General features: G+C 40.2%; 1 protein-coding gene across 4 annotated transcripts in view; it reads left to right on the top strand.

Annotated features, from left to right (window-relative positions):
* The window catches only part of CDC14A (cell division cycle 14A), a 189,508-nt gene that overhangs the window by 108,617 nt on the left and 66,414 nt on the right, over window positions 1-14,477 (top strand). For all 4 annotated transcript variants that reach the window (XM_020906073.2, XM_020906074.2, XM_020906072.2 and 1 more), the window contains exon 8: window positions 5,207-5,294. In XM_020906073.2, the coding sequence (XP_020761732.1) occupies window positions 5,207-5,294 (88 nt within the window). The remainder of the gene's footprint in view (window positions 1-5,206; window positions 5,295-14,477) is intronic.

The following is a 14,477-nucleotide window of genomic DNA, read 5'->3' as shown; positions in this document are numbered from 1 at the left end:
CTATATGTTTTCTGTATTTAGAGGTGATGCAGTCATCCACATGGGGCTTCTCTTTCCCTCTACCACACTGTTCCTCTCAAAAGCAGATCTAAAGTAATGATCTAGAGTTTATTATTTAAAGCCGAATAGCGAGGTAACTTAAGTCAGATACCTCAAATATTTACTTTGCTTTAAGCTCCAAAGTGCCAGTCATGACAGCATATTTGTGTTTATGTAATACAACTATATTATCAACACTATTTCATTGTTTCAGAAAGTAAGGAAATATAAAGAAGGTGTTTTAATGAATAAAAAAGACCTTGTAGTTCTGTCTTTATTTTTAAAATAATCTTTGTGCCATCATGAAACCTCTTATGTATGTGTATGACAGCATTTATCAAAGTTTAATGCAACTTTTTCTTTAATGAATGTTTTAGTTCAAGCTGCTGTAGCAAAGTATTGTAGACTGTGTGGCTTAAACAACAGACACTTATTTCTCACAGTTCCGGAGGCTGGGAAATCCAGGATCAAGACACCGGCAGAACTGTTGTCTGGAAATGGCCCTCCTCCTGGTTCATAGATGGCCAGATCCTTCTATGTCCTCCCTGTGTCCTCACAGAGGGAGCTCTCTGGCGGTCTCTTAAAAGGTCACTGATCCTTTTGTAAGGGCTCCATCTTCATGACCTAATCTCCCAAAGGGCCCACTGCCTACTACCATTTCACTGGGGATTTGGTTTCAACATGTGAATTTTGGGAAGGCACAAACATTCAGTCTATAGCGATAGGTAGAAGGGAGAAGGTAATGACACCAACCTTAAAGGTTGCCCTAAAGAAACAAGTTGCATGTCATACTGTAGTGCCTAGCACAGAGCCTTTGGTGTGTGTTTGCTGTTATTCTTGTTAATGTTATTTGTTACTTGTTTTCATACTCCTTAAGAGAACAGAGGGAGTATTTTTTATTTTATGTATGATGCCAAATTATAGTCCTTGATATATAATAAAGGCTTAGCAAATATTTTAATGAATTTTGAATCATGCTTAAAAACTGTTTATCTGTATTGTATTAGAAAACACATCTGTTGATAAAGGGAACCAGTCCACTAATTGTCAACCCAAAGGTCTATCTTTTCTCTCTTACTGTCTGTTTTTTATAGTGGTAAAATGGCCAAATGTTTTTCAGTATTCTTTTCAGAGACTGTGACCATCTCAACAGAGGCATGCCTTCTTAGAAGTTGTAAAAATTCAGGTGTTCAAGTCAAATTAGATTTTATTTAATTCTTACTCAAGAAATTTTTCAGTTTTAATGCTGTTTTTCTTTTACTTTGTAAGAAACATTGATTCCTTCTTTTTGCAAATTAAATGCACCAGGAGAGTTAACTATTCCAAAGAAATGTGGTGAGTCTTTTGTAAGCTCAAGTATCCCAGAGTTACATGAATGTTAACACATAAATGTGTCAGTTTCAAGAACTCAAATTTTCATTTTGGGATTTTCTTGCAGTGAAGAACATCTGCAGTTTCTTTACATAGGTTGTAGGCTTTAGATTAGAAGAGGTAAAATCATTCTCTCAGTTCACCTTTGCCTAGATGTTAGCTTGTAAAATGTGGTAATATACCTTAAGTTCCTGTCTGATCTAGGTTTCTTGGAAGTGTGTGTGTATGTATGTGCACACTTGTATGCACAGGCACATACATTTAATTAGAAAAACCAGCTTGTGTCATCATAAGTATTTTATAATTAATAAATATTGACATTTGTATAATCTACTGTGAAAGAAGGCATGGATATTAATTTTGGAAACTTACCAGTAAGTTTAACGTATTACTCAGTTAAAAGCTGTAATTTTCTTACTAATTTTTTGTTTGTTTGTCAGATTTGGATCTAAGACCTAAATCTCATTGTTTACACCATTAACCTTATCCAAGCTACTAAATATAGCCCATTATTATCTAACGTTTATCTTTTTGGGTAGGCAGACTTGCAAACATATTCTTTTCTGTGAATGAGTCCATCGCCTCTCTCCATATAATTGATTACAGAAGGTTACTATTTAACCAAATGGATGTCTATAATCCGAATAAACAGACATAGCACAATGTATTTATGTAGGCCCACTTCCTGTTCAAGGATATAGGAATAGTAAACATAGAAACCGGTTTTCTTCTACTGTTAATAAATAGTTGGTTTTAGCCTTTTGGTGATTAGAGCATACCTTTATTTTTGAATTTTTAAAATGTTTTAAGCTTAGAAATTACTTGAGAGGGATATTGGGCCATTAATTTGACTGCTTTATTAAAATAAGAAAATGTATGTTTAATTATCATAAACAGCTATATATTAGATTCTTTGTTCAAATTGTTCTAAATAGATAGCTATGCTTGACATTTAATTTGGTGTGAACACTCATAGCATCTCTAAGACTTTATTTAGGACATTATAGAGATTTTATGTTTATTATGATTAGATTAATGTGATTCAGACATGTACAAGGTGTCATGGAAAGTTTCATTTATAACTTTTTATATCTGGAAAGAACCATCTGCATTTTAAATATGAAAATTGTACACCTAAGTTATGGTTTCTGTGAAAATCAAATCCAATGGGCAGTATAAGTAATTAAAGTAGAGGCTCCAGATTTCCTTGGTGGCATTACTCTAAATGGTTGAGTGGTAAAGAATCCGCCTACCAATGCAGGAGCCTCAGGAGAGGTGGGTTCTGTCCCTGGGAAGATCCCCTGGAGGAGGAAATGGCAACCCACTCCAGTATTCTTGCCTGGAAAATTCCATGGACAGAGGAGCCTGGCGGGCTGCAGTCCTTGGGATCATAAAGAGTCAGACACAGCCGGGCAACTGAGCATGCCCATGCACACATCAGCTCCTACAGTGGAGTGCAGACTATTTGACAGATGCCCACACTGAGGTCTCTGCCGAGTTGTGGAGGACAGAGCCTTTTGTGTGGATTACCTTGGCCCAGCAGAGAGAACTGCCTTCCTTCCCTGCCTGGGGAGGTGCCTACATAGTGCTATAGAGGGTGGAGACTTGGAGACTGGGAGCTGCATCTGGTGGTGGGGTGGGAGTAGGGGTTGGGGGTTGGCTAAACAATGCTTGTGGGAAGAAGAGATACATGTGTTTTGTGATGCACTGCACAACTGTGTCCCAGTAGAATGCAAAGTTTGGGTACCCTCAATCCTGCCCCAGTGTTCCGTGGGTTCAGAGGCTCACCAGGAAGGGAAGAAAGTGAAGGAGATGAAGGAGTAGTGGGAGGATGCTCGACCCCTTGCCTGGTTTTCAGGTGTTTCCTGAGGGTCCTAGAGTGTGCAGAGCAGAGACTGATAGCTGCTGATTAAAGTCAGTCCACTAATGTCTTTTATTTCGTTTATTAGTATTTAAAAACTTAATTTGAAATGTTTCAAATGTAGAGAGATTTTATATGAACATCCAGTTGGAAGATCAGTCATATTCAATCAGCTTTCCTGTGGTCAGTTGGCTTGGACTGAGGAGCATTTGCCTTTGTTTATGTTTCTTGCTGTTATGTTTTCATGCTGTTCACGGGGTTCTCAAGGCAAGAATACTGAAGTGGTTTGCCATTCCTTTCTCCAGTGGACCATGTTTTGTCAGAACTCTCCACCATGTCCGTCTTGGGTGGCCCTACACAGCGTGTCTCATAGCTTCATTGAGTTAGACAAGGTGGAGGTCCATGTGATCAGTTTGGTTAGTTTTCTGTGATTGTGGTTTCATTCTGTCTTCTCTCTATGGATAAGGATAAGAGGCTTATGGAAGCTTCCTGATGGGAGAGACTGACTCGGGGGGAAACTGGGTCTTATTCTGTTGAGTGGGGCCATGCTCAGTAAATCTTTAATCCAATTTTCTGTTGATGGGTGGGGCTGTGTTCCCTTCCTGTTGTTTGGCCTGAGGCCAAACTCTGGTAGAGGTAATGAAGGTAATGGTGACCTCCTTCAAAAGGACTTATGCACACATAGTTGTATTTAGTGTCCTGACCCTGCAGCAAGCCATTTCTTGGGCTCCAGAATCACTGCAGACTGACTGTGACCATGAATTTAAAAGATGCTTGCTCCTTGGAGGGAAAGCTGTGATAATCCTATACAGCATAATAAAAAGCAGAGACATTACTTTGCTGACAAAGGTCTGTCTAGTCAAAGCTATGGTTTTTCCAGTAGTCATGTATGGATGTGAGAGTTGGTTGGATCATAAAGAACTCTGAGTCCCAGAGAATTGACACTTTTGAACTGTAGTGTTGGAGAAGACTCTTGAAAATCCCTTGGACTGCAAGGAGATCAAAGCTATCAATCCTGAAGGAAATCAGTCCTGAATATTCATTGGAAGGACTGATACTGAAGCTGAAGCTCTAGTACTTTGGCCACCTGATGGGAAGAACTGACTCACTGGAAAAGACCCTGATGCTGGGAAAGATTGAAGGCAGGAGGAGAAGGGGACAACAGAGGATGAGATGGTTGGATGGCATCACTGACTCAATGGACACAAGTTTGAGCAAGCTCTGGGAGTTGGTGATGGACAGGGAGGCCTGGCGTGCTGTAGTCCATGGGGTTGCAAAGAGTTGGACACGACTGAGTGACTGAACTGACCTGATATCTCTTGCCTGACCCTTGTAACTGTTGGGTTTGTAGCCCCTGCAGTAGACCCTGGCTGTCTCCAGTTTGTGGTATACCATGAGGGTTTGATGAGCCTCTGTCTCTTATTCCTGACTTCTGTTTCCCAGTCTAAAGATCAGCACTGACAAAATATAGCAACCTACAAAAACAAACAAAAAATGGAGGTGTGTTCCTCATGACCCAGATAGTTTTAGATTTTTTTTCATTGTTTAAAGGATGTTTACCATATTCATGGAAAGTGCTTGTATTTTATGTCTTCTGTTGTTTGCCTTTATTTCTTGCCAGGACAAGCAATGTTTGTTTTCATTTCATTTTCATTGCAGAGTAGCCAACAGACAAAATTATTTTCAGTGAAGTATCTCCACTTTAAATAAAATTTTCTAAACTTTTCTAGATAAAACTTTTCTGAAGCAGATTGAATGCATAAACATTTTGAGAATCAGATGTGTTTTTATTTTAAGCTGTATTATTTTGTCTTCATATATGGCTAGTTAGTCTAGTACTAATAGAGTGAAAAGCAGTTTTATTTGTAAGGGTTTTCTAAATTGTATAAGGATTATAAAATATTTTTCTTCTCTTTTCTCACAAAATCCTCCCAGCGAGTTGAAAATGGTGACTTCAACTGGATTGTTCCAGGAAAATTTTTAGCATTTAGTGGACCACATCCCAAAAGCAAAATTGAAAATGGTAGGTTTTTCTTTACTTTACCCTCCAAAAATTTGTTTTAGTTCATCTTCTTTCATTTCTTGGTTTCCTAAGATAATCCTTTCTTTTGGTAATATTCTCCAGAGAATATTTATTAATTAAGAAATTGAACAGTAGTAATTAGTATGTTAAATTTAGAATTTAGTAAGTGGACCATAATCACTGTTTTAAAACTAGCAAATTTATAGGTTGCTGTTAATAGGGTGTTCACTTTACCTTGATCCAATTATTAAAGAAGAATCTGAGAAACCAACTGATCACAACAATAAGCAGGTTGATGAATTCTGTCAGCTGATCTCAGATTTATTTGGTGGTGGAGGCGTGCTGCACATCACAGTATCCTTTTGGGAATAACATGATTAATAATGTGATGATGGTGATGATAGGTGTCATTTATTAAGTATTTACTGTGTGCTGGCTACCAGCTAATCACAGCATCATCTTATTTAGTGCACACACAATTCTTTGTGGTGTAGGCACTATCTCCATTTCACAGAGGAAACCGAGACTTATGAGCAGGGAATTTGCCTAGGTTCACAGAGTAATATGCAGAACTGGTGGTGCGTCAGCCCACAGTATAGCTTCTAAACCTTGTTACCACACTGATCTGTCTAGTTTCATCATGACAGCTAGGAACAATCTTCCTGCTGACAAAAGTTAAACTACTTATTTGCAGTCTTTGTATAGCCAGAGGCATACATGTTCAGGGAAGAAAAAAGACAAAAAATAAGCCTCTTGAGGGAAGGGACACAGGTATACCTATGGCTGATTCATGTTAATGTTTGGCAGAAACCAACACAATACTGTAAAGCAATTCTTCAATTAAAAATAAATAAATTTAATAAAAAGCCTTTTGAATGAAATATGGTTGGCTATGTGAGTTTCCTCATTAGCATATATTTTTTAACTTTTTTTTTTAACCTCACATTCCCTAGAACACAAATAATGATAGGCACCAAAGGTTTAAGAATAATTTATGGGAGAAATACATAAAGTTAAAAAAAACACCCATGAACATAATAACTTATCTTTTTCCTGCCCCCTATCTGGTCTGACAGTCGGAACTCTAGTCCTCCAAAGAAACATAATTTAAAACCCCTATTCTAGATTTATTCTTCTTTAAATTATCATCATTATCATAACTATTTATTCCAAAATCTAGTTTCATTGTATATGGTTATTCATGCATTTGGATTTGATCATTTGTTTGAGTTTCCACACATGTGCTTATCATGTGTGGAAACTCTCCTTAATTATGGTTTTCCTCTGGGGACGGGTAATCCTCCTGACAAACAGGAGGTCTCTGTACCGAAGCCAGAGTTAGATCTTCTTATTCACAAAGTTGCTCATGAGTCTTTTTCACTCCAGATATTGACTGATTAACCTCTGTTCTGTTGGGTTGTTAGGAATAACTTAAGTGCCTGAGGGAACTGCTTTTCCAGAGTTGGTCTTCAAGACAGGATTGATTAAATCTCCCTTTGGTGCAAAATGACCCAACTCAGACCCAGAAAACTTTAGTAGGCATGTGGTTTCTGTCGTGGCTTTGTTTTTGCATGTTCATTTGGTGAAGCTGAAAGAATTTTACCATTTAGGATTTCCTTTTTAAATGAAATTTCCTTAAAGAGAAGCTGAGGAATATAATTTTAAAAAACCATTTAAAATATTTTTATAGAGGTAATGCCTGATTATCATTATTAAAAAAGAAGAAAATGCAGATGAACTAATATTAGCAGCATAAAAAGTGAAAGTGAAGTCGCTCAGTGGTGTCCGATTCTTCACGACCCCATAGACTGCAGCCTACCAGGCTCCTCCATCCATGGGATTTTCCAGGCAAGAGTACTGGAGTGGGTCGCCATTGCCTTTTCCATTCTGCTACTGGGTTCCCAAATAATAAAAAAACTCAAAAGCAGCATAAAAAGTGATCTATAATTGTAACTGTGTTTTCTAGGTTTACTAGTTGGTGGTGGGATTATTGAGGATTTTAATTTTCCGTTTCTCTGTTTTTTTTTTTTTTTGTTTGCACATTTTTTTCCCCTAAAGAATACACAGACACACACACACACACACACACACACACACAAAACACACAGACTTACAAAAATTTTTTTTTTTTTAAAAGACATGATTGATGTCTTATAGCAACTTTTTTTCACTTAACGTATCACAGACTCCTTTCTATGGCAAGGAGATCTTCATTATAAATATAGATGATAAATCTTCATGATAAATGTAGATCTTCACTATAATTTTCCATGAATGCATTCAATGACTATACCATAGTTTTGCTGATCACTTGATTAATTTTTGAATGAGATCTGAGTTAGTATAGTTTTTCACCTTTTAAAACCTGTAGTGGTTGGCATACTTGTCCATATATCTTTTTTGCAGCCCCAGTTTGTTTTCTAAACTCTCAGAAGAGGAATCACAAGGTAACAAGGACATGAATGCTTTATGTGTCAGTTCTTAATTGTCAAAAATCTTAAAATTATTTCCAGTCCTGTTTAACAATATGGAGAAATCGTTAGCTACCATTTGCTTATGTGCAAGGAGTGGTGCTAAGCCTTTTGTGCACACCTCATCTATTTAATAATCAGAACCACTCCCTGGAGCAGGTGGTAGCTATTTTGTGGTTGAGAAGATGGAGATCTTGGTATCCTAACTTGCCCAGGTTGACATAGCTGGAAAGTAACATTGTGTGGATTCAAACATAGGTCTCTTTGATTCCAAATTCTGTGTCCTTTTTTAATTTTACTTCAGAGGAAGAACATGTTCACTATAGAAACTTTAAGCAATTTAGATAAAAAGTCATGTGTAATTATATTATCTAAAAATAACCACTGTCAAGTCATCACTCTATATACATCTTTTCTGAATGCGTATATTGTGCCCTCTCACATTGAGGGGGAAAAAAAGGTCTGAAAAGTGCTGCTTATATACTTGTCAGTTTTTATGTCTAGAGCAATTTCATTTAAGGCTGTAGTTGGTAGAATATTGATACTTTACCAGAATCCCCATTTTAAAATCTGATATTCACTGAAAGTGTCATTCTATTTTTTGCAGAGGGTTTTAATTTAAGGTAAAGTGTCCTTTTTGAACTTAAGAAAATATTTTTTGATGTAATTAGTAAACTTGATCCAGTTACAGTGAAATCCTGGCACATTCTTTTTTCTTTTTTGAGTTGAGAAACCCTGTGTTTCCTGGGGAGGCTGAAAGTCGTTTTAGGGGGTCTGTTAGTAGAAAAGGTATACTTTTAAGAAATTAACACTCAAATAACTGTTGCTAGGATGTAGTAAAAGGAAGCCCTAAAATCTTGGGATCTGGCAGAAAGCATTATAGCAGTCTTAAGTGTGTGTTGTGTCAGCAGAGACTAACTAGGAATTCCTTTCAACCATCTTTGTTCACATTATTTTTGACGGGTTGGAAGGTTTTGGTTAATAAACTTGACTAATGTAGCAATAGGACAAATTCGATTTCAAATTTTTTTCAAAAAATCCCCCAAATTCCCAGGTGTCAGTGTCCTTCTCATTTCTACCTTAAAAAGAAAGTAAAAGGCACAGAGAAAGACAGCTTGGAACAGAGAATCCCAACAATTTGAAGTGTCACCTGGCTCACTTAAGGAGAGAAGCTCAAGGTGTAGAGCCTGAGCCGGTTGAAGCCTGGCTCTGCCCCTAACTGGCTGTATTGTTGTCATTCAATCCGTCAGTCATATCCGACTCTGCGACCCCAGCAGCACGCCAGGCCTCCCTGTCCTTCACCATCTCGCCAAGTTTGCCCAAGTTCATGTCCATTGCATCGGTTAACTGGCTGTGTTCACTTGTACCAGTTCTTCAACTTCTCTCGGCGTCAAAAGGGGGAAAGTAGGATACACATTGCAGGCATTTGGTGAGGATTACAGATATTATAGCACAGTGTAAAAAAGCCTGCCTGCTGATGCAGGAGACATAAGAGATGTGGCTTGGATCCCTGCGAGGGGAAGCTCCCCTGGAGGAGGAAATGGCAGCCTACTCCAATATTCTTGCCTGGGAAATCCCGTGGCCAGAGGAGCCTGGTGGGCTACAGTCCATGGGGTCACAGAGTCGGGCATGACTGGGCAACTGAGCACACACAACCGAGGTTTTTTAGGAAGTGTCTTGCAGTGTTGGGCACATTAACAGGTGTTATGAGAGAGCAGATACTCTGATTATATTTTTATCATTAGAGAACCTAAGAAACATATTTTATTGCTTTCCAATTTGCCTGCCTATATTGCCGTTTTAACTTTTAATAAAGAATGGAGGGATTGGTCATTTGACTTCACTGTTCTGAAGTTTCCTAACTTTAAATGGGGGGCTGGGGAGAGATGCATTTTCACAATCCCTCTTTCTGAACATCTTTCTGGTCAGCGCCAGGGCTGTGCTTGAGCTTTATGATGCCAGGGCTCCATCTAGCGGCCAGATGGAGGAAGGTTTGTTTGAATGCTCCATCTGCTCACACTCCACATTGCTAAAACCAGTCCCCTATCAGAAGCATCTGAACACAGTAAAGACACCCACAAACAGTTGTTTAGGAGTCAGAGGATATTGTCATTGTTGGTTGTAACTTGTTTGAAACATTTTTTTGAGGATTTTTAAGATATTTGCTCACCAACTCTGGGAAGTGCAGCCCTTAATGTTCATATAATGTCCCTTTTTCTAACATAGAATGGAGTTGGGTTTTGCCTGAAATCAGCCCCAGCACAGGCCCTGGAATCTGACTGTTCTGTCGCTAAGTTGTGTCTGACTCTTTTGTGACCCCATGGGCCATAGCCCACCAGACTCTTCTGTCCATGGGATTTCCCAGGCAAGAATCCTGGAGTAGGTTGCCATTTCCTTCTCAAGGGGATCTTCCCAACCCAGGGATCGAACCCAAAGCTCCTGCCGTGACAGGCAGATTCTTTACTGCTGAGCTGTTGGGGAAGCCCGTTTATTCCTGTTATCAACTGTAAACTGAAAGCGTTCATTTGGGAATCTGACTGCTAGGGTTCAAACGCTGCCTCTGTCTCTTCCCAGCAGTGTGTACATGAGTCAGTTCACTTTTCCAGGCATTGGTAACTGAGTAATTGTAATGTTTATTGAGATATATACATGAAACACTTAGCTTAGGGACTGGCATATAGAAGTGCTCAATATATGTTAGGTATGATTATTACCATTATTGTTATTTTTTTCAATGCCCTATTGCCAAATCTGCATACCTGTTCAGTGTTCTTGTCTCAAAAGATACACATAGTTTCTCTTGATAGTAGATTTAGGTATATTATCTGTAATAATGTTTACTCATGATGGAAATTCATATATGAAAAGAGAAGATCTCACAGCTTTGGAGGAGGAGGGGAGGGACAGTACCAAATGAACCATTAGCACACTTCATGACAGGTGCTATCATGGCGGTACCAAGTGTGCTAGGAAGCCAGGGTCAGAAGCCCTTATCAGCCCATCATACCACGGGAAGGTTCCCATGCCATGAATTCATGAACCCATGAATCCTTCCCATTCCTTACACAATAGAAGAGCTCTTGTTATTTCCCCCTTTAGGCCGGGAAATGATTTGAGCACACAAACCAACTAGGGAAACAGATCTGTTTTTTTTTCCTAAGTTGAAAAGCATCTGTTTTCTCTAAATGTGTATAAGTCACTGTTTCTACACAGATTATAAATAAGCTCTGTATTACTTGTTTGCTACAAAGCAGCATGGTTTGTGAAAATCCTGTATTTGGGCTGTGTTAGGCCTGTCTGCCAGTTCTGCTCCATCCCTTGTGCGACCTTGGCCAAGTGTACCAGTTAGGGCTCTTGACTGAAGGCAGCAGAACTCTGGTAAATTAAACCAAAAAGGCATATTGGATTTATACTTGGGAGCTCACAGCCTCCAAGGGAAGGCTGGAAAATGAGGTTTAGGAAATGAGCAGGATCTAAGAAGATCATGTCTCGGCAGGATCCAGGCAGGACTGGAAATCACTTTATTTCAAATAGAAGGAGGGGATGTGATAGAAGGAATTTGCTAGAATGTGAAAGTGTTAGTTGCTCAGTTGTGTCCAACTCTTTGCAATCATGTGGACTGTAGCCCTCCAGGCTCCTCTGTCCAGGAAATTCTCCAGGCAAATATATTGGAGTGGGTTGCCATTTCCTCTTCCAGGGGCAACTACCATACAATTGCACTCATTTCACAGGCTAGCAAAGTAATGCTCAAAATTCTCCAAGCCTAGGCTTCAACAGTATGTGAGCCAAGAACTTTCAGATGTTCAAGCTGGATTTAGAAAAGGCAGAGGAACCAAAGATCAAATTGCCAACATGCACTGGATCACAGAAAAAGCAAGAGAATTCCAGAAAAACATTTATTTCTGCTTCATTGACTATGCTAAAGCTTTTGACTGTGTCGATCACAAAAAACTGTGGAAAATTCCTAAAGAAGACCACCTTACCTGCCTCCTGAGAAATCTGTATGCAGATCAAGAAGCAACAGTTAGAACTGAACATGGAACAATGAACTGGTTCCAAATTGAGAAAGAAGTACGTCAAGGCTGTATATTGTCACCCTGCTTATTTAACTTATATGCAGAGTACATCATCAGAAATTTTGGACTGGAGGAAGCACAAGCTAGAATCAAGATTGCAGGGAGAAATATCAATAACCTCAGATATGCAGATGACACCACCCTTATGGCAAAAAGTGAAGAGGAACTAAAGAGTCTCTTGATGAAGGTGAAAGAGGAGAGTGAAAAAGTTGTCTGGAATCTTAACATTCAGAATATGAAAATCATGGCATCCAGTCCCATCACTTCATGGCAAATAGATGGGGAAGCAATGGGAACAGTGACAGACTATTTTCTTGGACTCCAAAATCACTGCAAATGGTGAGATGAAATTAAAAGATGTTTCCTCCTTGGAAGAAAAGCTATGACAAACATAGACAGCAAACTGAAAAACAGAGACATTACTTTGCTGTCAAAGGTCCGAATAGTCAAACTTACGGTTTTTCCAGTAGTAATGTATGCATGTGAGAGCTGGACCATAAAGAAGGCTGAGCATTGAAGAACTGATGCTTTTGAACTGTGGTGTTGGAGAAGACTGTTGAGTATCCCTTGGACTGCAAGGAGATCAAATCAGTCAGTCCTAAAGGAAATCAATCCTGAATATTCATTGGAGGCACTGATGCTGAAGCTGAAGCTCCAATACTTTGGGCACCTGATGGGAACAGCTGATTCATTAGAAAAGACCCTGATGCTGGGAAGGATTGAAGGCAGGAGGAGAAGAGGATGACAGAGAATGAGATGGTTGGATGGCATCACTGACTCAATGAACATGAGTTTGAGCAAACTCTGGGAGATGGTGAAGGACAGGGAAGCCTTGCATGCTGCAGTCCATGGGATTGCAAAGAGTTGGACATGACTGAGCAACTGAACAACAACTTCCAGAGGATCTTCCCAATCTAGGGATGAAACTCGGGTCTCCAGCTTTGCAGATAGATTCTTTATCTTCCGAGCCACCAGGGAAGCCCAAGGAATTTGCTAGAAAGAAAGTTAAAAAGTAAAAGGGCAACACTGAAAAAAACAAACCAGCATATTAAGGAAGTTATTGCCTTTAAGGGCCAGTGTTAGGGGAACAGAAAGGAAAATGTGAGACCAGCAACCTGGGAGCTCTAAAGGGCTGGTGCTTGCACTTGGGGCCTGAGGAGTGGGGACCGTGAGGCTCGGCTGGTGCTGGGAGTGCCAAACCAAGCTGGGAGTGCCAAACCAAGCTGGGAGTGCCTCTCTTCTGCAGAAGCCATGCTGGCAGGAAAACAGAAGGGGTCTCTTCCTTCTCTGGCCTCCAGTTGTTACAGTTGTGTTTTACTGCCTCCCATTTTTCAAACTGACAGGAAGCCAGTGGGAAGGGTAGTTTGGGAAATGTTTCATGTATACCCAAGCCTCTTGTTGGCTTGCAACTGAGAGAAAATAGGAAACAGCCAGCATATTTGAGGTTCGAGACAGCAGGAGACACAGCCAAGGACACAGTGCAGAAAATGCTGGTTCGCCTTGCTGGCTGCTGCTGCCCACCACGCTTGGAGTCCTGAGTGGTGAATGAGTCCTGAATGAGATCACCTCCCTTGGTGTGCCCTGAATGGGTTACAGCCGTGGAAATCAGTGTGCTTAGAAATGAGCCCCTTTAACCCCTGGGGCCACTAGGTAAGGCTTGCAGTGGTCAGAGCCCCCAGTGGTCGCCTTCGTGATTGGCCAAGTGTCGGTCATGCGTAGGGCTTCCTAGGTGGCACTAGTTGTAAAGAATCCACCTGCCAATGCAGGAGATGTAAGAGACAATGGTTCCATCCCAGGGTTGGGAAAATCCCCCGCAGGAGGGCATGGCAACCCACTGCAGTATTCTTGCCTGGAGAGTCCCATGGACAGAGGAGCCTGGCGGGCTACAGCCCACAGAGTCACAAAGAGCAGGACACGACTGGAGTGACTTAGCACGCATGCACAGGTCATGCATCTGTAACCCAGCTCCCAGCAATAGTCACATGGTGCTGGACCCACTCACAATAGAAGGCATTTGGAGGCTGACCCCTTGTTTGCCTCAAAAGAGAAAATATCTCTTAAACTGATTACTCAACCTCTTTTAGTTAACTGTTACATGGGGTTTACTATTTTTATCTTAATAGGTTGTTCTGAGGATTCAAAGAACTTACACGCACTCGTGACTTGTACATAGTAGGTGTTCAGTATACTCTTTAGTGGGGGAATGCACTGTAGATTAAAACTATACATCTGGCAAAAAGGCTTTAACTGTAGTTCAAAAGTATTTGCCAAGAGGAAGAAAAAACACAAGTCGTCCCAGGCCTAGTGAGCACCCTGAGGGCCTCATGAATGCCTTTGTTTTGGGCTTGGAGGGCGCCTGCTCCTGGGATTTGAATCCCAAGAGGTTGAGGTTTTGAACTGTTAAAGAGTTTCTTTACAATACTCAGATTTTTTTTTTCTTTTCTCCCTCCCATGGTGTTTTTCTCCAGTTATTCAGATGGCCACTTTTAGGAAGGTGCTTCTACCTCACCCTCTCCAGAAATGCACTTTCTTCCTAAGCTCTCTTGAGACTGATCTCTATCGTGAAGGGTGTGTGAAGGGTGTTCGTGTCCCTGGGTTACATGAGACGACCTACGTGCCTTTTGCTTACAACTCCT

Source organism: Odocoileus virginianus, chromosome 5, assembly GCF_023699985.2.
Source record: "Odocoileus virginianus isolate 20LAN1187 ecotype Illinois chromosome 5, Ovbor_1.2, whole genome shotgun sequence".
Taxonomy (NCBI): Eukaryota; Metazoa; Chordata; class Mammalia; order Artiodactyla; family Cervidae; genus Odocoileus; species Odocoileus virginianus.
The sequence above is the reverse complement of the archived record's forward strand: the minus strand, read 5'-3'. Positions and strand labels throughout refer to the sequence as shown.